The 23,879-nt window shown below is 40.8% G+C and overlaps 2 protein-coding genes across 2 annotated transcripts; one reads left to right on the forward strand and one right to left on the reverse strand.

Moving 5' to 3' along the window:
• Window positions 1-1,085: 1,085 nt before the first annotated feature.
• On the forward strand, window positions 1,086-4,548 carry ddias (DNA damage-induced apoptosis suppressor). The gene is made up of 5 exons (XM_048229728.1): window positions 1,086-1,304; window positions 2,000-2,155; window positions 2,989-3,097; window positions 3,349-3,893; window positions 4,035-4,548. Exons 1-5 carry the CDS (start codon window positions 1,177-1,179, stop codon window positions 4,546-4,548), a joined length of 1,452 nt encoding a protein of 483 aa, XP_048085685.1. The 5' UTR covers window positions 1,086-1,176.
• Window positions 4,549-5,309: 761 nt separating this feature from the next.
• Window positions 5,310-23,187, reverse strand: LOC125290802 (prothrombin-like). The gene is made up of 14 exons (XM_048237283.1): window positions 23,098-23,187; window positions 20,519-20,673; window positions 20,391-20,415; window positions 20,031-20,096; window positions 19,830-19,941; window positions 19,189-19,322; window positions 13,588-13,905; window positions 9,921-10,031; window positions 8,676-8,802; window positions 7,282-7,449; window positions 6,801-6,974; window positions 6,495-6,673; window positions 6,218-6,288; window positions 5,310-6,054 (listed from the first exon to the last, which is right to left on the reverse strand). The coding sequence occupies exons 1-14, from the start codon at window positions 23,168-23,170 to the stop codon at window positions 5,917-5,919; spliced, it is 1,851 nt and encodes a 616-aa protein (XP_048093240.1). The 5' UTR covers window positions 23,171-23,187; the 3' UTR covers window positions 5,310-5,916.
• Between the last annotated feature and the right edge of the window lie 692 nt (window positions 23,188-23,879).

Raw genomic sequence — 23,879 nt, forward strand, 5'->3', positions numbered from 1 at the left:
TTTTAGAGTCTATTTTGTTCTATGGTAATTTCACAGGAGAGATGATAATTCATTTTGCTATAGATAGAGGGTTGCAGCAGCCAAAGACTATCTAATATCTTATCAAACACAAAGATCATCCAATTCTAATCTTTTAATCGTACCCAAAGTGCTCCACAAGCAAAGTGGAGAAGCTGCTTTTATCCATTATGCCCCAAAACTATGGAACACCCTGCCTCTGTACATCAAGCAGGCAAGTTCAGTAAATATTTTTTTAAAAAGATCTGAAAACATACCTGTACAGGAAAGCTTTTAGTTTACTCATCTTATCCTGTAGACTACTTTTTCAGATTATTCTGCTGCCATTGGAGCGCGCAGCCAGCCAGAAGATGGGCTCCCCCTATTAAGTCAGGTTCTGCTCAAGGTTTCTTCCTGGAATATGGGAGTTTTTCCTTGCCACAGTTGCCATATGGCGTGCTTATGGGAGGTAAAGGGTTAAGGCTGCCAGTCTTATGACATGTTATTTTTCTATATTTTTGATATGTTGCTGAGTGGATCATAAACGGCCCCAGCAATGAAGAAAAGTGATTGATAATGACTGACTGACTATTATTGTGTTACATGCTTCAAATGTAAAGCACTTTGAGCTGCATTCTGTGTATGAAAGGTGCTATACAAATAAAACGTATTATTATTATAATAAACAACCAGGCCTATTTACAATCAAACACAAAATCACTAATAATAAAGAAACCGTTGTGGGCAAAAAAAACCCTATCACCAACAGAGTAGCATGGTTAGCATTTCACTGGGGCTATTACGCAGGCACCTTCCTTCATCGATGTTTCGTATTGGAATACATTCTATGTAATGAAGAAACATGCAAACAATATGCAGAATAAACATATACATAAATAAATCAGTGAGTTGTCGTCGTCGTCCCTTTAGGTAGCCTACATTTTGATTGTTGTTCAGCGTGGAGGCTTCAGGAGTCCCCTGAAATGCCCTCCACATGTTGTGCCACCTCCACGCCTGTAGGTGTCAGTCGATAACCCAGGAACGCTATCTTTACCGAAGGCGAATAAGAACCCGGGAAAAACAAAAAAGTTCTCAGCGGAGAAGAATCATGGTGCAGTATCCTGAAAATCATCCACGGATTTAAGACTAGTTATCTTATTTATCCAGTGTTCCATTGGTATGTCCAAGATAGGTTTATTTCGGTGTACAGTTCTGTCTATTCAGGATACCAGCATTTTGTACCCATGCTGCCTGAACTGTTTTTCAAGAGTTGACTTAACGTCTGGTTCAAACGGGCAGATCTCCAGGTAAGCGGCACCACAATAACTTAAAAAAAATAAAAAAAAATCAAGTTATGTTACCTAACGTTAACGTATCGACGTTTGTCTAATGACAAAGTGCAACGTTATATGGCTGATGTAAACAACTTTTTTAACGGACGTATCCGTATTTTACCCTGCCCCCGGTTACTTCCTGTTTACATAGGCCTACTAATATCGATCACAAACAGACGGGCATTTGTGGGCAGTAACAGGTATGCTATGCTGTTGGAGGTGCAAACAAAAGCTGCATCGCCATTGTGATCACAGAGAAAAAGAGCTGTCTCAAGGGTTATAAAAGTATTTTGTCATGTTTATTTGTATAGCCTAATGAAAGCACCGCCATCCATGTATGTTCACTTCTAGCTCCTTGGCTATCATTTAGTGAGATAAAAATCAACCAAAACTCTGATATTGTTTGCACCTCCAAGTGGTATGTGATGTAAGCTTGTATGAAATAATTAGTGAAACAAACCTTTGTTCCCCAACGAGCAGATCAGAGATGAGACATTGAAGGGCATACTAACATAAGGGGTGTTACAGGGTTTCAGAGAAACGCATATTTATCTAAGAAAATGTATTTATTTCAAGGAGTTGTGGTAGTGTGCCACAACATGTGTGAACTAGGAAAATGTAAAAACGTGTGTTAAGTCTGTTTCTGCCTTCCACTCGTGTGTGTTAAGATGGAGTTGTGTTAAATGTGGACGGGACACAGAGGCTGCTGGGTACAGATACAGGTTATCGCTCCGCGTGTCCAAAGACTGTGATGTGCTCGGAGTGACTGTGTTTGGGAGCTGCCTGGACTCCTTCTTTGGCGTGCCAGCAGGACAACTCCACCGGTGAGGTCGCACTTGTGTGTGTGTGTGTGTGTGTGTGTGTGTGTGTGTGTGTGTGTGTGTGCGCGCATGCATTTGTGTGTATGATCTTGGCCTCCATTGTCTCCTTATGAGAAATCCATCTGGGATATTCCAAAGACAGAGAATACAAATCACACAAGAAACATGTTTTGCTTTGCATTTCATTATTAAGCAATGCGTATTAAGCAGTATTTTTTTATGATCTTCATTAAAAGCTGTAACCCATCTGTCTCCCACATTTCCTCAATTCATACTTCTCTCCATAATACTTTTGAGCTCAAGCTTGAAATCTCAGTAATCTTGTCCCACTCTGCCCCTATTTTGTTTTACATGCAATATCTGTTCCTTTTTTAACACCCAACTGTGTGTGTGTGTGTGTGTGTCCGTGTCCCTAACCACAGATGGGTCAAATGCAGAGGAAGACTAGGGATGGATCATAGTGTCTGTCTGTTTGTCTAGTTGATTAGACTGGCTGTTCACTCTGTTCAGTATGGAACAGTAACTAATTAGGTTGCCCTGCACGTAACTACTGAAATATGGCTCATTAGAGGGGAGATTAGTATATGGTGTGTGTGGTAAGGACTTTCTAAAACAAAGCAAAAAACATGATGCATGCTGCAAAAGTGTGTGTGTGTAAAGTACACTGATGTTGACTCGTGTGTGTGTGTGTGTGTGTGTGTGTGTGTGTGTAAAGGACACTGATGTTGACGTGTGTGTGTGTGTGTGTGTAAAGGATACTGATGTTGACGTGTGTGTGTGTGTGTGTGTGTGTGTGCATAAAGGACACTGATGTTGACTCGTATGTGTGTATGCAGATATCTGAATGCTTCTAAAGAAAGCAGGGGGGTCCAGATGACTGAGGGGCTGCTCAGGAGATCCCTGGACGACTGCTTCATCGGAAGATGCGTGCTTTTAGGAATCAAGGTACTTTCATGACTGCTACTTAGTCAAATGAGGAGGAGACACGTCACTCCATTATAACATCCCTAGCAGAGATGATGCCTTTTTATTATTCTTGACATGCAGCTAATGTATTTCTTTGGTGATTCTACCTTTAACATCCTATTCCACACACACACCCACACACACCTTCTCCTGTTGTTTTTAAATGTGCTATAAAAATGACTTGAAGTCACCCTCAGTTCTGTAATTCAGCTGTGTTCTGTTTATTGTAGTTGCCTGGCAACATTGGAGAACACAGACCACCAGGAAGGCAACAGTCTCCAGTTCAGTGGCCAGGCTCGATGAGGGGACCTTCAGAGCAGTACATTGCAAGTAAGATCACTCTGCCAAACGAAGGGGTCTTTGGTTGTACCGTAGTCCAGTACCTGCAGAGCCTCCTGCGTGTGTGTGGACCCTCAGAGGGTAGCTGCCCTCAGGAGGCCTCACGGGACTCTGATCAGGGCAGTTACCATGACTACTCGCAGCTCTGTCCTGGAGGATCGTACTTGCATTTGAGCGAGGCGGCCGATGCTGCCTTCCCCCTACCTCTGCAGCGCTCACCGGGGTTGAGCTGCGTGTCGGTGGACTCCCCGGAACGGTCTGTCTCAGACCTGGTTGAGACGCGCAGGACCGACATCTCTGATGTCTCTGCTGCCGTGGCAACATGCAGCTGCTGTGATGGACGTCATGGTCAGAAGTATCAAGGGTCTGTCAGCCAGGAGTCGGGATACGGTGAAACATCCAGGGACAAAGAGCTGACTGGATCCTTTTCTCCAACGTCATGTATTCCAGTCGAATCATCAGTTGGCTCTTTATCTCAATCTTTTTTCCTAGATGAACTGTTAGCTTATTCGTTTACTCGATTGACAAGACGGGACAAACTCTTGACCGAGTCTCTGTCTCGTTCCTCTTGTCCCAGATCGTCCGAATCTTTGGCCAATCAGAACCTGATGCACTCCAGAGAGAGATCCCATCAGGCAGACTCCTTAGAACCAGCCTGTGGCTTTGACGGTCAGAAAGACACGGCCACCACACCAGAGCACCTCGTCTACGACGCCGAAGAGGAGTATGACTATTCTGCAGAGCTTTTCGACGTGTCCAGTCTGGACAGACACGACTTTCGGCGATCTGGGCAGGTTGGACGCAGACCTCGGACATCTGCGACTCTCCGCTCCGTGACGCCACGTTTGGCTCCAGTCTCCCAGTCCACTCCCATTCGTGGCACAAGGGCTCCAGAGAAAGCACGGGTCTGTAGAGACACCAACCAGCACAAGGAAGTGTCTCCTCGGGGGCTGCGTCTCTGGGAATTAGGAAGTAGGACGGACAGTCAGACTAAGCGCTGTGTTCGAGATGACCACTGCTGTGTTGCAGCGTTATCCACTGGACTGCCAACAGAAGATGCCGATTTGTCTAAAGACCTTTTCATTGATTAATGCAAAGACTTATTATTATTATTATTATTATTATTATAATAATAATAATAATAATAATGATGATAATCATCCTTTATCATGATTTGAATTGATATTTATTATCAAGCTGAAAATAATTTGTTAAGATAATGTAAATATAATTTGTATGAAATTAAATGTACATTGCGTTTGAATGAAATGAAATGCTATATTGCACAATAAAATTAACACTAATTGCTTTTAATAAAAGAAGTTAATAATGAGCTGATATCATCTTCCCCTCATCCAATTCAGTCCTTTGACAACTTCTTGTCCTGGAACAGCATATACTATACTATAGACAGCAAACAGAAAAGTATACATTTATGATGTATGTTCACAGAGAACTACCTCCTCAGACTGTTTGCGAGTGCTCGTCAAAAACTAGGATAAGGATATTGGGGCAAGGGAAACCTGCCAGTTAGATATTTTAAATAGTCTTCAAAAATAGGTTTCAGCAATATGGCAAAGAACTAAATAGGTCTCATCATCTGGATTTTAAACCCAATACCTATAAGGTTCGCTAAACATCACACCATAGAAAATGCTTGAGATGTCACATGCCTTTTTAGACAGGAGAGGGCTATCAAAAAGATGCATATCTTATATAAAATACTAGCAATTGCTGTGATTTTATAGGGTGTCTATCCATAATTGAAAAGTAATTCATGAGCAACGAAATAAAATATCAGGCTGATATTTTAGTCATAACATTGGGGAACTGTTTTGACAAATAATGAGCAAAAATCGGAGACCATGGTGTCAAGGTTGACTGAACTGATATGGAGTTATCTGTATTTTTTGTCAGCCATCTTGGATTTTGCCACTGGACATAGATGAATGTACTATGCTTGGACTGCTTTACGTGCCAAGCTAGGACATGCGACTAGGTCAACCCAGGATAAGTAATTCAGGATACATACATGTGTGTTCACAGGTTTCCACAAAAGTGTCTGGAATAAAACATTTGTTTAGGCTTATCAGATATAATGCAGAAATGGTGTGACTTTTTATCAGAAATATTATGTTTATGAGAGAAAATAGGGCAACCTTAGAGGCAACCCGTAATTATTATGATGGGAAATCCTTCAACATGCAGGACTGGGAATCACTGTATGAACCAATTGAGTTATTTCTTTCAATGTATTAAATTCCCAGTACGGGCGGGCTAGCAGATGATTCATAGATGGTATATTTACTCAACGTAGCAAGCAAATGGGAATTGATAAAACAACCATTGTTCTCAATTCGACATACTTAAGTCAAACTGGATTAAAATGGGAAAACATCTCATAATTGAAAAAAATATATATATATATTAAAAAAAGAATGTTATTATTCATCATTGTCTTATGCAGCCTCAATGGCCTTCTTCATCCACCTCCTCATGCGGAATAGATGAGTGTAGATTCCATATTTTCCATCCTGGTGACAACCTTCACCCCAAGTCACAAGACCAATCTGATACCAGCGATTATCTGTACGATCCTGAAGAGGAGAAAAGCCAGAAAAAAATATTATTGATTGATTGATGAATGAATATTTAAAAGAAAATGATACAACAATTGAGTGTCCTACGTGTAATCATGCACACAATACAAGACTTGTATTTCATTCTAAAAATAAGAATTAAAGTTTTAGAACAGTCTACCTTCATGACAAAAGGGCCGCCACTGTCCCCTTCACAACCATCGCCATAGATGCTTTGCTCTGGCCTGAATCCTAAAATTCAAATAATTTGACTGTTACATTCCATTCAACTAATACTGTACATTACAAGCATACAAGCATACGTTGTCCATGCTTTGTCAAAACGATGCTAATGTCACCCCACATGTGTACACACTGTGATTATAGTACCCAGATCACCACTGCCGGTTGCACTGTGATTAAATTTGGATTTAGCTCAGATTTAGGCAACCCCTTACCGGCACAAAACATGTTGTCTGTGATACGAATTGAGGTAGAATACTGACAGGTGTCTTGATCAACAATGGGCAGGTGGACCTGCCGAAGGACTGAAGGGATTGCTTTTGGAGAAGACGACCATCTCTCAAAGAGGTTCCCCCAACCTGTCACACGACCCACAAATCCAGACATTATCAATCTAGAGAGAGAGAAGACAACTCATTTTATCAGCGTATATGACAGTGTGCCTCAAGTATATGTGCTTGATTTGAAATACTGTTTTTCCATAAACTCTTCTTCTGTAATGTATAAAAGATTCAACTTACTCTTTAGCCACCTGCCTAGTAGGTAGGCAAATTGGATGGATATGAGCTGAAAATTCTATGGGCTTCTTCATATGCAGGAGAGCAATGTCACTGTTAAGGTTCTCCTTCCAGTTGTATTTAGGATGGACAATAATTTTATCAAGGCCCTTGATCTGCTCGACCCCTCTCTCAAACCTGGATAAACCAAGTGTATAAATGAACTATTTCAGATTAGTTCATTTATTTTCAAAAGGTCGACATTTCTGTATTATAACCATTTTATTCTAATAGTTTGAGATACGCATTTTTGGCTTTCATGAACTGTAAGCGCAATCATCAATATAATTAAACAGAAGTTGACTTGAAATATTCCACTTTATATGTAATGAATCTAGAATATATTAAAGATTTACGTTTTGAAGTAAATTGTGTGTGTGTGTGGGGGTATCACCTGTATCATAAACATCCAAAACAACGGTGGCAATCACCTACCGGTACTCACTTTGAGCAAGAGTATTTGCCAAGCCGAACAAGTATGTCTTCACTGGTTAAGTTCTTGTTCCATGGAGGGTAGAGGATACAGTGGGCAGCAGTGAGGACCCATTCATCGCTGATCAAACTAGCCCCACACAGCAGCTCCTGGGGACTACGCTGGTACAGCATCACCTGCCTGTTATAGGTACAATTTCATTTTCAGGTGATCGGTTCAGTGACAAAAATGGGGTTCAAATACCGGTATGTGAAATCAGATAGTTATATAGGCTACATAAGATTAGTGGTCTTCAAACGATGTAAGATCAGATATATACATAAAATGAGTGGCCTTCAAACGATGTAAGATCAGATAGCTATATACATAAAATTAGTGGCCTTCAAACGATGTAAGATCAGATATATACATAAAATTAGTGGCCTTCAAACGATGTAAGATCAGATATATACATAAAATGAGTGGTCTTCAAACGATGTAAGATCAGATTAGTGGTCTTCAAACGATGTAAAATCAGATAGCTATATACATAAGATTAGTGGTCTTCAAACGATGTAAGATCAGATAGCTATATACATAAGATTAGTGGTCTTCAAACGATGTAAGATCAGATATATACATAAAATGAGTGGCCTTAAGATCAAACTTCAAACGATGTAAAATCAGATCAGATATAAACGATGTACATAGCTATATAATAAGATTAGTGGTCTTCAAACGATCAGATAAATACATAAGATTAGTGGTCTTCAAACGATGTAAGATCAGATATATACATAAAATGAGTGGTCTTCAAACGATGTAAGATCAGATATATACATAAAATGAGTGGCCTTCAAACGATGTAAGATCAGATATATACATAAAATGAGTGGTCTTCAAATCAGATATATACGATGGTAAGATCAGATATATACATAAAATGAGTGGTCTTCAAACGATGTAAGATCAGATATATACATAAAATGAGTGGTCTTCAAACGATGTAAGATCAGATATATACATAAAATGAGTGGTCTTCAAACGATGTAAGATCAGATATATACATAAAATGAGTGGCCTTCAAACGATGTAAGATCAGATAGCTATATACATAAAATTAGTGGTCTTCAAACGATGTAAGATCAGATAGCTATATACATAAAATTAGTGGTCTTCAAACGATGTAAGATCAGATAGCTATATACAAAAGATTAGTGGTCTTCAGAAGATGTAAGATCAGATAGTTATATAGGCTACATAAAATTAGTGGTCTTCAAACGATGTAAGATCAGATAGCTATATACAAAAGATTAGTGGTCTTCAGAAGATGTAAGATCAGATAGTTATATAGGCTACATAAGATTAGTGGTCTTCAGAAGATGTAAGATCAGATAGCTATACGATTGGTAGTATTTGCTCTTTACCATGGGGCACTTCCAATGTCTGCATTGTCCCTTGTCAAAATTCTCGGTTGACGAGATTCGTCTAATAATTCTTGTTCTCTTGAATCAGCTTTACCTATTTTCTCAAACATTGGACGTTCTCCACACACTGAAGACAGGAAAAGGAATACATACATCAATAAAACTATTCAGATATTCTATACCAGTGGTTCTGAAAGTGGGGTCTGCAACCCAGAGCCCAAGTTGTGGTTTATCATTTTAAAAAATCATATCTACAGATGAGGACCTTTTTCATCAATAAAACAAGTAAATTGTGTCTGTTTGCTCCCACCCACATTAAGATTGATCTTGAATCAGTTAACAAAGAACCGTTCCTACTGCTGCTAGTTTATTTGCCAATTAGTTAGTTGATGAGTGTGGGGAAATGTTTGAGTCTGGCCATGTTATCAAGTGATGCAAAATCTGAAGTTGACAAAATATCAAATTCACACTTGCCAGAAAACACAGGATAGTGAACCTCACAACTTCAGAGAACACAAATGGCATATGCTTCATTTGTACGATTATGAGGTCCTCAGAATTTTTTTGTCTCCACAGTGGGTCTTTGGAAACAAAACAATTGAGAACCTCTGTTCTATACATAGTAAGTTATAACTTTTATAACCTATAACCAATAATTTCTGAAATAAAATACAAAGTGGATAGATGTTTACATGAGCAGAAAATGTCATTTGGAAAAAAAACAACCTACATCATAGATCCTCCATCATAAATATTAGTAAGTATATGGATCTTTTCAGTATAGCCATCCTTATGTATACCCTATCCACCTTGAGTGACCATGAAATACGATTCCAGACAAATTCTCTGTATTGTTTAGCAACTTAGCACTTTCATTTGTGATTAAATGACAAGAAAGGCTTTTTCTTGCCTTCTAAATAATGTATTAGCAGATGTATTCTAGAGACTTGGTGACCCGAAAAAGCAACTATATTATGTAATTCTCCATTCCAATTCCTCATAGAATTTTGTTTAGAAGATTGTTCAGAGGTGCCAATAATTGTGGCATATATCTTTAACATAACATTCTTTAACATAATTATCTTGATGTGGGATGTTTTTCCCCAGAGAACTACTAGAACTAAATGTTGGATTTCTTTTCTTTTTTAGGTTTTTCCATGAGACATAAAGCTATAGTGCAATTTATTATAGGTGGTGGTGGTAAAAGGTGGTGACCAGCTTGCACATACGTTCTCTCTTACTTACCCTGCTCCCCATTGCCAAAACTCTGGGGACTGAAGAAAGATTTTCTAGGACCAGTTTGTCCCCATCGGCTTTCCTGCCTAACATCATCTGCTTCACTCTCTAGTGGATCATCTGCCAAGAGAAAAGCAAGATGTGAATAATAATAATAATAATAATAATAATAATAATAAATATAGCTGCAAGCAGCAATGAGGGGGCCAAGCAGGCCAGCTCAGCAGGCCAGATTTGCCCTGTAAGTCAATGCCGTTGCATCAGACATGTAGCCTTAAGCAGTCACAGCAAGTTCCATGCCATACAACCCAAGATTGGCTGAGTTACAAGGTCAAGTTTCACATCAAAACATAACTGATTTTGTGGGGCTGAACCAGGGCTGGGTGTCGCCGCCCCCTCACCCAGCCAACCCACCGCCGCAATCGCCCCTGCCCGTCCCACCCCGCCCCACTCTTGCACGCACGCTTTAGAATTAACTGGATGGAACTCGCTGTCATCAGTTTCACATCAAAAATAAAAGATCGATTGAAATATTATCATGCTTGCTGTGATTTCAATGCCCCCATAGAGGTCAAAGGTCACCAAATTATTTGTGCATCATCAGGATGAACCAGACGGTTCTATGGGCTACCATTGACCTCCATTGCAGAATAATGCAGCAACTACAGGCCAAAATACATTTTTGCCAATTACAGAGCCCCCTAGAGGTCAAAGGTCACCAAATTTCTTGAGAGTCCTCCTGGTGGGTCCTGAGGACCATGTACTAAGTTTGGTTTTGATACATGAAAGCGTTGCTGAGATATGAGCTCACTTCCTGTTTGGCGGCTTCGCCACAAATTTCGATTGGCTGTTACAGGTGAACGCTTCTGTCAATTGTTCCAGAAAAAAAATACACTGATAAGGCATGGTCTGAAGATGGTCTCTGCCAATTTTGGTGAGGATCAGCTGAAATTTGTGACATGCGAATTCTTATTCATGTTTTTGATTAAATCCAATATGGCGGCCGAATCAATTACGATGACATCACAAGTTGGCTTGGGTCGACCTAAGGACTTCCAACAGTATTACCAGACACCACTAGTGCGTTTTAATTCTAAGCACAACAGCAGCTACAGGCCAAAAGGCATGTTTCTTAATTACAGCGCCCCCTAGAGGTCAAAGGTCACCAGATTTCTTGAGCGTCCCCCTGATTGGGTCCTGAGTCCATGCACCAAGTTTGGCTTTGATACATGCAAGGGTTCCTGTTTTGTGGCTTTGCCGCAAATTTTGATTGGCTGTTACGGGCGAACGGTAATACTTCCGAAGACGAAAAGTGATAACTTTTGTGAGGCTTGGTCTGAAGATGATCTGTGTAAAATTTGGTGGGAATCAGAGAAAGTATGTGACCCCTGATACATTTTAAGTGTTTTTGATGTCATAGGGTGTGTTGAACTCGGCTTGGTCCAAGGATTCCAACGATACCTGACTTTTGAAAATCGGACCTACAGGTCAAAAGTTACGCGAGTGAACACACTTCCAACTTTGGCCTGTTGGTGGCGCTAGAGGGTTCGAGTTGCCGACATGAAACTTGGTGACATGAATCATGGGACCAGCTTCGCTGCTTGGCCCCCAATAAATGATAATGACATGGTAGTATGGCTTAAAGAGGAACTAGTTTTGGCAATTTATTCGCTTTATCCTCGCAGGTTTCTCTGCAGAGCTCCCCCTACAGCCTCAGAGTATATTATTTACGACTCCTCAATTGGTCAGTTTGTTTCATTTCCTCTTCCCTGTTCCTCTGACAGGGGTTTGCTCGCTTTCTGCTTCTTTTCGCTGGCTCTGTCATGACGATTGTCTGAGAAACTCCATCGCTACCTTGTTCTAGCCAGTGCCCGGCATGTATGTGAGTAAATGCAGTAAAGCAATTTGTTACACTAGTTACTTCCTGACATTGAGGCCGTCGGCCCACTGGTCCAAAGTTGCAAATAGCGCTCGTAGACCTGGACCAGTAATTCAAGCAATAAACATCAACCTAGGTTCGGGAGAGAGGTATTCATAACTAATTCACAAAAGGAATTAATAAGTTGAACAATTGACAGTGTTATTCCCTCCAAAACAGCAGCGCAAGTACACAGCATTAAATGGGCAAAATTAAATGGTAAGGAAGAGCTCTGCAAACAAATAAAATGTGAAAATGAAAGGAACCTTGGAATTCAATCCCTTATCCCTGTATGTACTGATTCAAAGAATTCAGTTACTGTGTAGTGTGTATATTGATTACCAAAGTTCAGTTCCTTGAATGTGTGTGTGTGTGCGTATTGATTCCCAAAGTTCAGCTCCTTGAATGTGTGCGGATGTGACTACCATGTTGAGTCAACAGTGTGATCAATCTTATCAGGTGTTCGATGAACGAATTAACAAATCTTGGGTTCTCTGAGACAAATCGTACGGTTGGCCACACCGCTTCCAAGATCATTCTCAGTCTCACTGGGCTGGGCTCGCCATCTGGGATCCAAATCTGATCTGGTCTTTCAAAAAACAATCAGAGTTCCAATTTGCTGTAAACTCAACAGAATCACTTTTCTTTCTTCAAAGTTGCGTTTAAAGTAGACTAATATCTTATGTATATAGCTATAAGAAAATAATCGACTTTTCATGAGTATTTTGTTATTATTTATCCTCAAAACCGAGAGCTCTTTAAGGTGCACGTTCACAGGAAATATGTTGTTGGTACAGAGAGAGAATGTTTGCTAGTAGGACGCTCTAGTCTTCCAGCACATGGAGCGCCCTCCATAGGAAGATACATGTAATTGCATCTAGATTAGTAGCCCTAATTTCATGAGGGTTACACAAGGGTGGTTTCTCCGCTCACAGGCGTTAGGGAGAAGCGAGACAGCCACCATTCAACCCGAAAAAAGTCATATAACAATTCCAATGACTCTGAAGCTGTTAAGTTAAAAAAAACTGCATAGTTCCCCTTTAATTTAGTTAAAATACAGTTGAACAGGGACGACAAAGATCATGCGAAAGTGTTGAAAATAACACAGCTTGTGTAGTTTTAAACACAGCTCTATGTCCAGGTAGGGACAGCACAATTTGTGTTGTTTCTAACACACTGATTTTGTTATACTATGTACACTCTTACAAGAAATGTGTTGAAAATAACACAATGTGCTGTTTTTAGGCATATCTATGTCCTTATAGGGACTAGCACAATGTTTCGGGCAGCCGTGGCCTACTGGTTAGCACTTCAGACCTGCCGGAGGGTTGCCGGTTCGAGCCCCGACCAGTAGACTCAGACCTTGAGCAAGGCACCTGACCCCTCACCGCTCCCCGAGCGACGCTGTTGATGCAGGCAGCTCACTGCGCCGGGATTAGTGTGTGCTACACCTCACTGTGTGTTCACTGTGTGCTGTGTGTGTTTCACTAATTCACAGATTGGGATAAATGCCAAATTTATTTAGACCAAATTTCCCTCACGGGATCAAAAGAGTATATATACTTATACTTACAATGTGTGCTGTTTTAAACACATAACACATAGTCTTTCTAAATGATTACATTTGTTTTAAGAATGTAATCATTTAGAAAGAAGTGGATTTTAATCAACCAAAAGGCCTCAAGGTTATAGTCATTATTGGGAACATTGAGCCAAACAAGACAAGCACTGCATTTTCCCTCTTGGTCATCTTCTTACCACACAACTGCAGGTCACAATAGTCCATGGTGACATTGGGGTGATCTACAAAGCACCATGGCCCTTCTGCGTCATTATCCGGATTTCTGCAGTAGTTTGCCTCCAGTACAACGTTGGGGAGAAACTCGAGTCCTGCAGCCTTCTTTTTAGCTTTAGGGGTAGCCCAGGGCAGACATGCGAAACCCTTCATGGTGACAGACAGGGTTCCGTTATAGTCTCTGCCATTGTCAAGAAGACAGTTTGTTGAACTGTTGTAATCAATAATCCCATTGAAGGGAGGGAGATTTGTAGGGAGAGGTGCAGTAACAAATGGTCCGTCTGATGACAAAGAAAAAAACAACCACAAAATCAGGATCATTTACACTTGGAAGGCCACTAAATACAAATACAAATATTTCCCTTTTTTTAATGTGTGTTGTGACGGCCCACGTCTCGCCTGTGCTCAGCTGCGAGTTACCAATTAACAATGGCAATCGTCAGTCCAGGTGGGGGCTGTTATTGTAATTAAGTCAGTGCCACGGCAGAGCTAAAAGATAGTGGTGGGCGATCGTATCCGATACCAAATACATATAGGGTCCGTATTGCCGATACCGATACCAATACGATACTTTTTACTTAAAAAAATACTTTTGTGTAGGGGAGAGCATTTCATTATTTCTGAGGTGAATGAATGATCAATTCTTTAGGCAATATTTTTTTTTTAATGTATTGAAGTGCACAAAATTATTAGTTATTAGGCACTGTAGAATGAATACAAACCAAATTTTACAGCCTTTTTTAAAAAAAATAAATAAATAAATAAATAAAGAATAACAAAAATCTCTCCCTTTTTTCTGGTTTTAAAATCAAATGAAATAAAGTGCACACAATTATTACTGAAGAACAAACAAAGAACTAAAATACCTGTGCAATTACATTCCCTGAGCCCCCCTTCTGGGCCCTGTCCCCTGTTGAAGTCAGAGGTTTTTATTGAGAAACAACAACATATTTACATTTTTCCCTTTTATGGCACTTCTTCTATCACTCACTAGCTGCCCAGCCTTTGAAAAGATCCTTTCTGATGGAACTGATGAGGCAATGACTCCCAGGTGTTTCCTTGCTAGCTTGCTTAGAGAGGGGAATGTTGCCTCATTCTTTTTCCACCAAAGAAGTGGGTCTTGATCCCTTGCAACTGGCTTCTCTTCTGTGTAGCGGCGCATTTCAATTAGGGAATCTGTGCCAGTTGTGCGATGCTGCTGGGAAGCCAGTACTTGGGAATCAAATTCCATCCATATCCCACCTTTTGCAGCAGCCCCTGCAGGGGAGCATGAGGTAGTCATAGGAGCCATTGATGAGGCAGAGCTGGTGGCAGAGCTTGAGCTTGGTTCTGGAGGGGCTGACATTGAAGGGGCCGAGGTCTGGTTGATCAACTGCATTTCAGTAATGAGTCGCGCTTTCACAGGTTCAACATTTGCCATATCACGGAACCCAAGGTTTTTAAATCTTATGTCCAGGTAGGTGCTGACAGCAAGACCTTAACAGGTTTCAATACCTCTGAAACGACGCTGACATTGTGCTGACAGCTCAGCAGCTAGCGTGTTACCCTGGCGTTCATTTGATTTCAAAAGGAGTGATACCAGGGGAATCACCTTTGACACTGAAACATGTTTTTCAGATGATATTTCTCTTGTGATTTTCTCAAATGGTCTCAGGGCATCAATGGAGAGACTTATCAATGACCAATCTTCCTCGCTTAGGCACAGTGAGCTCTTTCCAAGCAGACAGAGCACAGTGGTCACCACATCCTTCTGCTCATGCAAACATGTCTCTCAAACATGTAGAACACTGAATTCCACCTCGTTTCCACTGATTGAATCAATTTATGCTCTGGAAAATTCTGTTGTTCTTGAATTTCTTTGAGCCTCTCTGCTGCTCTTGTGCTGTGGTGAAAGAAGGTTACTATATCACTACATCTGCATTGGATGTCCAGGAGACCAGGGAGAGCCTTAATGGAGTCTTTCACCACTAAATTTAAGGTGTGTGCAAAGCATGGATAATGTTTCCACCCTGCTCTGTGCACAGCAGCAACCATATTGGCACCATTATCTGTGATTACGGCCTGAATTTTGTCTGATATACCCCATTCATCAGTGATTCTTTTCAATTCTGAACAAATGTTGTCAGCGGTGTGTTGTCCTGAAAAACGACAGGTCTCCAAGACATATGCTTGCATTTGCCAGTTTTCATCAATAATATGGCATGAGACAGTTAAGTAAGCCTCTGTGGTTCGTGATGTCCACATGTCTGTTGTAAGTACAGCACTGTTTGTAACATCCAGAGATTGTTTCACTTTTGAGCGGCACTCTTCATACAATGCTGGTATTTTCCCTTTTCCCCGCCGTTAAACTTGTCCTACTTGGAATCTTGTAGCGTGGCTCGAGGGAATGAACAAAATCCCTAAAACCCTCATCCTCAACTATAGAGACAGGTTGCAAGTCCTTTGCGATCATTTTGGTAAGCTTCAGAGTAATATCCACAGCTCTTGGGGAATCACCTAGGTGAAATTATAAAATGTCTCGTTTAATGTATGTCAATAATTTAGCATAAATATAGCAGGTCACGAGCAAAAAATACTATGTTTATAGATAACATGTTTCAATGGGCTGCATATATTATTTGAATGTGTGATCTATACTAGGCCTACAACAAAATGTGTGTGATTGCTCAACATTCATGTTTATTTTCTAGTTTATCAATATATGCGGTAATGATGGATGTTTGACTAGATGGAAGCAATCAGGAGTGCATGATAGCCTATATGCAAGCATATGGACGAGCCAGTTGTTATCTTAGACAACAACTCAATATAGGTGTTTGCCATGCTATACAATGGACATTATATTAGCACACCGTTAGGCTGTAGGCCTAAATAACAAGTGCACACAAGTTGCACAAGTGTATTCTAATGTTAGAGGGGGCGCGCGGGATAAGTGAATACAGCCCAGGTCTAAATTAATTAAAATTCGTCAGGTTGCTCTCAGCTTCACGATGTCTTATTCTTGAGCAATCACACTAACTAATGCAGAAGACGCGATATGACATGACTAACATAATATTAGACTACTCTTACAAGCTACCTGGGTATTCTCTGCCTCTCTGAAATGACTCTCCCAACGAACTCTGTCTCTGTGCCGGGGGTCTGGAAGTGGATTGATTTCCCTCTTCATTTCTTCGTTTTTGTAGATCAGCATTTTCCTTGTCATGTGTTTTTAAGTGTTTGTATAGGTTTGTAGTGTTGCCACAGTATCGAATGCTCTTTTTACACGTATCACAAGTTGCAGTATTATCATTTAGTGCCGTAAAATAGCTCCACACAACACTTCTCTTCCTCTCGGCCATCCTGATCTCTCATTCAATGTGCTATCAGTCTCGCTGCTCCTCTGCGCGTTGTGTCAGTGAGTCACGTGACGACACAACAACGAATCACAGCAGAGGAGCAGGAGGGGGAGGAGGAGCAATGTGGGCCAAGGTGTGAAAGCGGCGTTTGCTCAGGAAGGTGGAAGACACAAGCAAAGTATAGTGAACGTAGAGGAGAGATATCTAAATTAAAATATCGATTCAATTACAGTTGTATCGATCAAATACCAATACCAGCGTTGGCATCGATACTATCGATATTTAGATCGATCCGCCCACCCCTACTAAAAGATAGTTGGACGCAGGCATATGGAAAGAGCAACATGTTTTGATTTTTTGTAGAAAATATGACTGCCAAAGACAAGAACTACTTAGAGAACTGCGAGAAATTGGTTTGGGAGAAGTATCTCTAAGCGGGAGGGGGAAACGCTGTTTTTTCACATTTTTAAAAGACACTGGACTATATAGTAGGATATAGTGCACTACGGTGCTAGTACTGTAGGAGACAGCAATGCAACTTTTTGAATGCCGGCTGTCGTAAAATCCCAAAGAAGAAGAAGAAGAAGCAATGGAAAGAAAGAGTGAGAACGTAGCCTACAGCAACACTATATCCGTTTCTTTTGAGTCTTAGAAAAGTGCAATCAATACACACAACTACGACAAAGAAAAGCAAACTAAAGCATAGTAACTGCTAAAAACACGTCTCTTCGTGAACCTACGCTGTCAAGTCCATGCCGGCTTTAAATTGAGATTCCCTTGCCGACGGAAGATCTGGAATTTAAACTTGCCGCGAAGCTGCGACGTTCACTCCTCCGAGGACTGCTGTCTTCCTGCCTGAGTCCGGTTGCCTACAGAGCGGCCTGCGCACCTTTTCCTGGGGCTGTAGTCCACAACCAGCCACATATCGAGAGGCCTGCATATCTGAAGGTAACTCCGGCGGTGACATTACCGCTGGAGCAGTGTTTCCAAAGCCCCGCTACGCACACACCAACGCACACATCGCACCTACACTGATCGTTTGCCAGAGGAAATGTTTTCGTTTCACAAACACTGACTAATGCCCACCTTTCCCCGTTAGGCCCTACTCCGAAATACTCATATATTTTTTCAACCATCCTTTTGAAAGAACAATGATTCCTTGTTTTCAAAACTGAACTAAAAAAAGACGTCTGACTAAGTGTTTTGTTATATTTACTGCTGATGAACTCTAGCCTAGAAATCTAGACGCACCCTAGCAGCGGCAAATTAATTTGCTCAGCCTGTACGTCTAGAATCAAACCATAGGGATTTCTATTGGCTGACGCAGTGGACGTCATCCAATCACAGCACTCTATTTTGTTAGAGAGTCTTAAGGCGGGCTTAACAGGATAACGACAGTCCTGCGATGGTGAACAACAAGGAAGGTGGCTATGGCGAACGAAGAGCGGTTGTTTGAATTGGCGTTGGCGTCAACTTTGGAGGAGTTGGACTAGTTGGTCAAGTTTGGAAAGTTGAGCAACACAATGCACTTAAGTCATTCCTTTCGAAGAAGGATGTATTTGCCGACCGGATACGGATATGGTCGTAGCGCTGGCCTATTGCATGCCTAGGCAGTTTGAAAGACAATTCTCTGCCCGCCCCTTGGATTAAGCGAGGTGAATGAAACGTATAGTCTGGAATCGAACCAATGATATAGGATGGCCCGCCAGGCTAGATGAACTCACAAACTATGGTATTGTTTTGTTGAACCTACGGAGCACTAAATGGGCCAAAACTCAAAAGGACATTTGAGCATTGGGGTTTTCCTGTTATCTGTATGAATTCATGGTGATTTTTGATGTTTATGATGAGGATGTGAATATTGAGGTGCTTCTGGTGAGGGCCAGACACATTTATTTAATTTGATTCTGAATTCACTGTTGACTGAAGGGGCTCATGGGTTAATGTTATAACTGTGACACTTTCTCTGTGTGCTCCTGTAACATTTTGTGTTGGAAAGTGGTATCTTATGCTACTTAATTAACTACTTGGAAAATAAAACATAACTTTAAACCAGCTACAGAATCGTTACAGTGTGGTTCGGAATGATCAAAAATCAACTCCTATCTTTTTGATCCGCTTTCCTGTCCTTTATCCTTGTCTTTCATAGCAAATATGAACACATGACCCACCATTATTTTGGTTTCCCATTGAAAAACCTGAAACTCATATTTGGTGAACAATTACCACATTTTGGAATAGCACAGCTCTCTCTTCTGACTGTGGGATCACAAGTGAAGCACCAAGGTCCATCAGGACTTTGATCTGGATTTCGGCAATAGTTCTCTTTCAAAGAATCATCCAGGGCTGTGTTGAATTCTCTACATAATTGGTAGAAATACAACGGTGTCATGATAGTAAGCCATTAATGTGATGATGCAATTCACATTATTCAGAGAGAAATTAGTAATAGGATAATGCTCAAACACAAATAATGGGTCACACAGAAGAATCAGCAATTATCGATAAGTTGTTGATGCAGTAAGAGTTTAGTTCATACACTATTCTGTGTGGATATTTGATAATGCAGTAAGAGTTTAGTTCATACACTATTCTGTGTATATAGTTAATGATGCATAAGAGTTTAGTTCATATGTTATTCTGTGTGGATAGTTAATGATGCAGTAAGAGTTTAGTTCATACACTATTCTGTGTGGATAGTTAATGATGCATAAGAGTTTAGTTCATATGTTATTCTGTGTGGATAGTTAATGATGCAGTAAGAGTTTAGTTCATACGCTATTCTGTGTGGATAGTTAATGATGTAAGAGTTTAGTTCATACGCTATTCTGTGTGGATAGTTAATGATGTAAGAGTTTAGTTCATACGTTATTCTGTGTGGATAGTTGCTGCTCCAGTACTGACATGTCTTTCCACTGGAGGTGATGGCCACTGCTTCGCTGTATGTCTCTCCATTCCCAACAAAACACTCGCCAGATGCTGCATACACATTTCATTTTGAATTTCAGCACTTTTGTGAAGACACCTGATTATGACTGATAATAACATGATGGCAAAAAAAATTTTACCATCCAAGCAGTTTCTGAGAGTCTGTGTAGAATTTGGATCTCTGGGCAATGTCAGGCCATTGCAGCCTGTAAAATAGCCAAGCACATCCTCAGTGATTCAAAGTTTTTGTGGTCTACATTTACATTCATTTAGCTGAAATATGTGTGGTCTGATATTTGAAATATTAAATGGGATATATACTTAGCCAATCATTTTCAATGTAACCACAATTAATCAATACAATAGTGTTCTGGTGGTCTGTAGTCTATAGTTGTACTTTGTCCCCAGTTCAGCTGATCCTATTTACACATCTACAAATAGATCAAACAAACTAAGCATGTTGACTGTGGGCGAGTCCAATTGAAACGGTGACATCTCACCCTGGTATTTCCACCAAAACTGAGCCTAAATGGAGAGGAGAAAAGAAGCAACATTGTTATCTGTACTTTGAAAAACATCACCAAAATAACTTTTAAACATTGAAAACTGTGGTCTTCACCAGACTCACCTGCTGTTGTTCAAACACTTCACTGGCTTCCTCATGATTGCATATCTCTTCCAGACACTCACGCTCCAGGTCACCAGGCTTCACCTCCTCAAGAAAGGAATTTGCTCGCCTCGCTCTGATTAAAACCTCAGATGCTCTTTCGGTGTCAATAAATACTAAAAACAAAACAAGACCTTAGAGAAAATGTCAAGATGTACAAGACTACCATTTGAGTAGTCTAAGCATCTGCACCGTCCTCAGCCTCTGCATGGAGACACAGCGCTCAACGAATCTCCCATTGAAATGGGTTAGTTCGTAACGCAAACATGGCGGTCATCTATACACATTCCGCCTCTTCCGCCGCCTAAATTTGACATGTGACTACATCGTGCCAATCATGTATTGTGATCTTGCAGCTGGAGCGAGGTTGGTGTCATGATTTCGTGAAGCCGAGTGGAAGGACTTGCCTATAAGGACTTTGTTCTTACCGCGTGCAAATATTAATGTCCAAAACAGTTGTCCAGTCCAGTCGGGTGGTGTCCCATTTATTGCAGATTTTGAAGTTGACATAAATCACTCTTGTGCTGTGTTGCTGTATAGGCTATTGTAGTATGCTACCAATTGTGTACGGTCACAGTAAGAACTGTAGGTCCCCCCCCCATCCACACCTTTGTTAATTGGTCAGTAAACACCTGTTTACCTCCACACCACTCACACCCAGTGCACTACATTCCCAAGGATTAAAGTTCTCCGTCGTATGACGGATTTCCGTCAATTTGATTTTAGAAATGTCATATTTGAGATCGATGCAGATCCGATGAGAAAAAATAGGAGGGTCTATCACCTTTTCTTTTCCTTTTTAAAACTACAAATATTAGGTCCGATGAATGAATGTGTGTGATGGTAAATGTTTAAAGACCTAATAGTGTTCTTGAGAACTTTCTGTGTCTCAATCAGAGACCGCCAAGAAGATATACGTCAGCCATGAGTTTCGCTTTGTTTATATTGTAGCTACACGCTTGTCTCATTGGCCTGGGGCGGTTGCTTAAAAAAAGAACACGCCTGGAGGACGGTCAAAGTTGGATTATAGTGACACCATCGAGACAGCTGATGAGTTTGCCCAATCCGTTTAACTTTTTGGATATGATATTGTGAGCTCTATGTGAATTTGGAGGCTGTGTTCTTTCCGGTGCATCAATGTAGACAATTTCTTACTATCGCAAACTCTTGTCAGGGGAGGTCATTCATTTTGGGTGTCACCTATGACAGAACAGATAGCCTGCTGCCACCCGATGTAGCCTACTATTGTTACAGTTTTTGATCAATGCAACTAACAGTATGTGTAAAAACTTACCTAATATAAACCGTAGCCTATGCCTATCCCGTCTGTTTTTCACAATTTGCGACGGAAGGTTTTGACTGAGCATGTTAACATAAAATAATAATATCGCTGAACTGTTGAGTAAGGAGGTCAGTCGTGTTTGTGACGCACAGACCACCTTTTGTAGCCTATTTTGCTTAGGCCTCATTTTAACGACAGTAGGTTGTGAGCGTATGTTGACAAAAAATAAATGTTTTAGCACGCCAACAATCAGAAGACCGCCATAAGGTTAACGTTCTTGCACTTCAGGACATCTTCCCTACCTGGTGCAACTAGCCACCACGACAGAGGTAGGCTACGCTTATCTATGGTTGACCGTGTTTTTGCGCTCAGAAAGTAGGCTACGCGATGTTCTTTCATAGCTAAACACGATTGTCGTTATCAGATGCGCAGACCTCCTGCATGAGCACACACAGTATTGCTGCTCATTGGAAAACTTGAGTTGTCTGTAAAACTCAAAATTACCATGTTTTCATTAAATGCAGATGAGGCAACACATGGAAATATGAACAATATCTAGACTGTTCTGATTCGTTACTTTGATGAGGAAATGTGAAGTCTTGCAAACTTGATTTTATAGATTTTACTTAGTGTTGAATTGCATATTAACAAGAAAAAAAAAAATCTCCCTTTTAAACACTTTTGGCCTGAAGTAATTAAATAAGAGTGTGTTAAAGCCTTTCTACAATATTGCTGCAGTAGAAAAGAACAGCAATGGCTAATCAGCAATGGTCAGGGATGGTATTGAAATATTGTTTTGTTCAACAGGAAAAACTCAATCTCAATCAAGAACACTCTCAATTAGCCTTATTCACATGGCTAAAACGAGGCTACAGGGTACACAAACCATAGGATTGTTATGTTCTATGCATTCACCTGTAGGTGGCATTAATTACATAGTAACTTAGTACCCTGTAGCCTCGTTTTGGTGTTTATTTGGTGCTTTACTTTGCTGTTTGCATCTTTTTGTACATTAAAAACCAATAGGTTGCGATAGGGGTGCTATCTCTATAGGTAGATATGAACAACGTATGACTTATGACCTGAAAAAAGTTCAGTCAAACTATTTTTTTCACTTTAATCCCTGCATTCCCAAGTGGCTACAATAAGTAAAACCTGATTAACCCACAATAACAGGGACTACAAATGGCTCTTACCGCTTTGTGCATTGGATCTGTGAGCTATATCTCGATATCTCCACATCATAATTTCATCTTACCATCTGCACACATGCCCTGAAGAACCGAGCTGAGAAAGACGCTGAGGAGCAGAGCTGCTGGAATTCCACCCATTTTTAACCGTGGCTGAAGAAATCTAAACAAATCCTGCATGAGATCTTGGACCCCACACGTCCCAATGCCTAGACACAGACCTCCGCTCTCATAAACAGGGTCCTGACTAGTTAATACTTAACTACTGGAGCTCACAGTGAAGTGCTCCACCTGACCTGTAACCTTATTGAGAACAGGGACAGGATCAGGCAAAAGTAAAGCTAGATTGGTGTGTGTTGACTGTGCTTTACATAGTTATTATGACCGCCGCGCAGCGAAGCATGCCCAACATTCCGTCAAGGATTCCCGGGACACTGAAAGACCGGGGTACACGAAACTTGGTGGGCATGTAACCCCACATGGATAGCATGGAACCATTGTTTTTCCATTGTTTTTTTTTTTATCAGTAGCCCCCCCGCTGGACTGGACCCCCCGAAAGGAGGGTAGGGCAGACTTTTTCTTTGAATATCTCTTGAACTGTAGGCTTTAGGAGGACCATTTTTTTTGTTTGTTGATCTCAAGGGGCCATGTCAACCCATTCCATCACCACTCATTTCATGTATAGCGCCACCTAGTTAAACACAAAAAAGTAAAAATGAGGTGTTGTAATCGCAGGTATCTGTGACTTAACATAGTCAAAACTGCACGAAATTGGAAGTGTAGGATCATTATGACACCCTCTGTATGCACGCCAAGTTTCGTGGAATTCCGTTCATGGGGGGCCACACAA

The sequence above is a fragment of the Alosa alosa genome, chromosome 2 (assembly GCF_017589495.1).
Source record: "Alosa alosa isolate M-15738 ecotype Scorff River chromosome 2, AALO_Geno_1.1, whole genome shotgun sequence".
Taxonomy (NCBI): Eukaryota; Metazoa; Chordata; class Actinopteri; order Clupeiformes; family Clupeidae; genus Alosa; species Alosa alosa.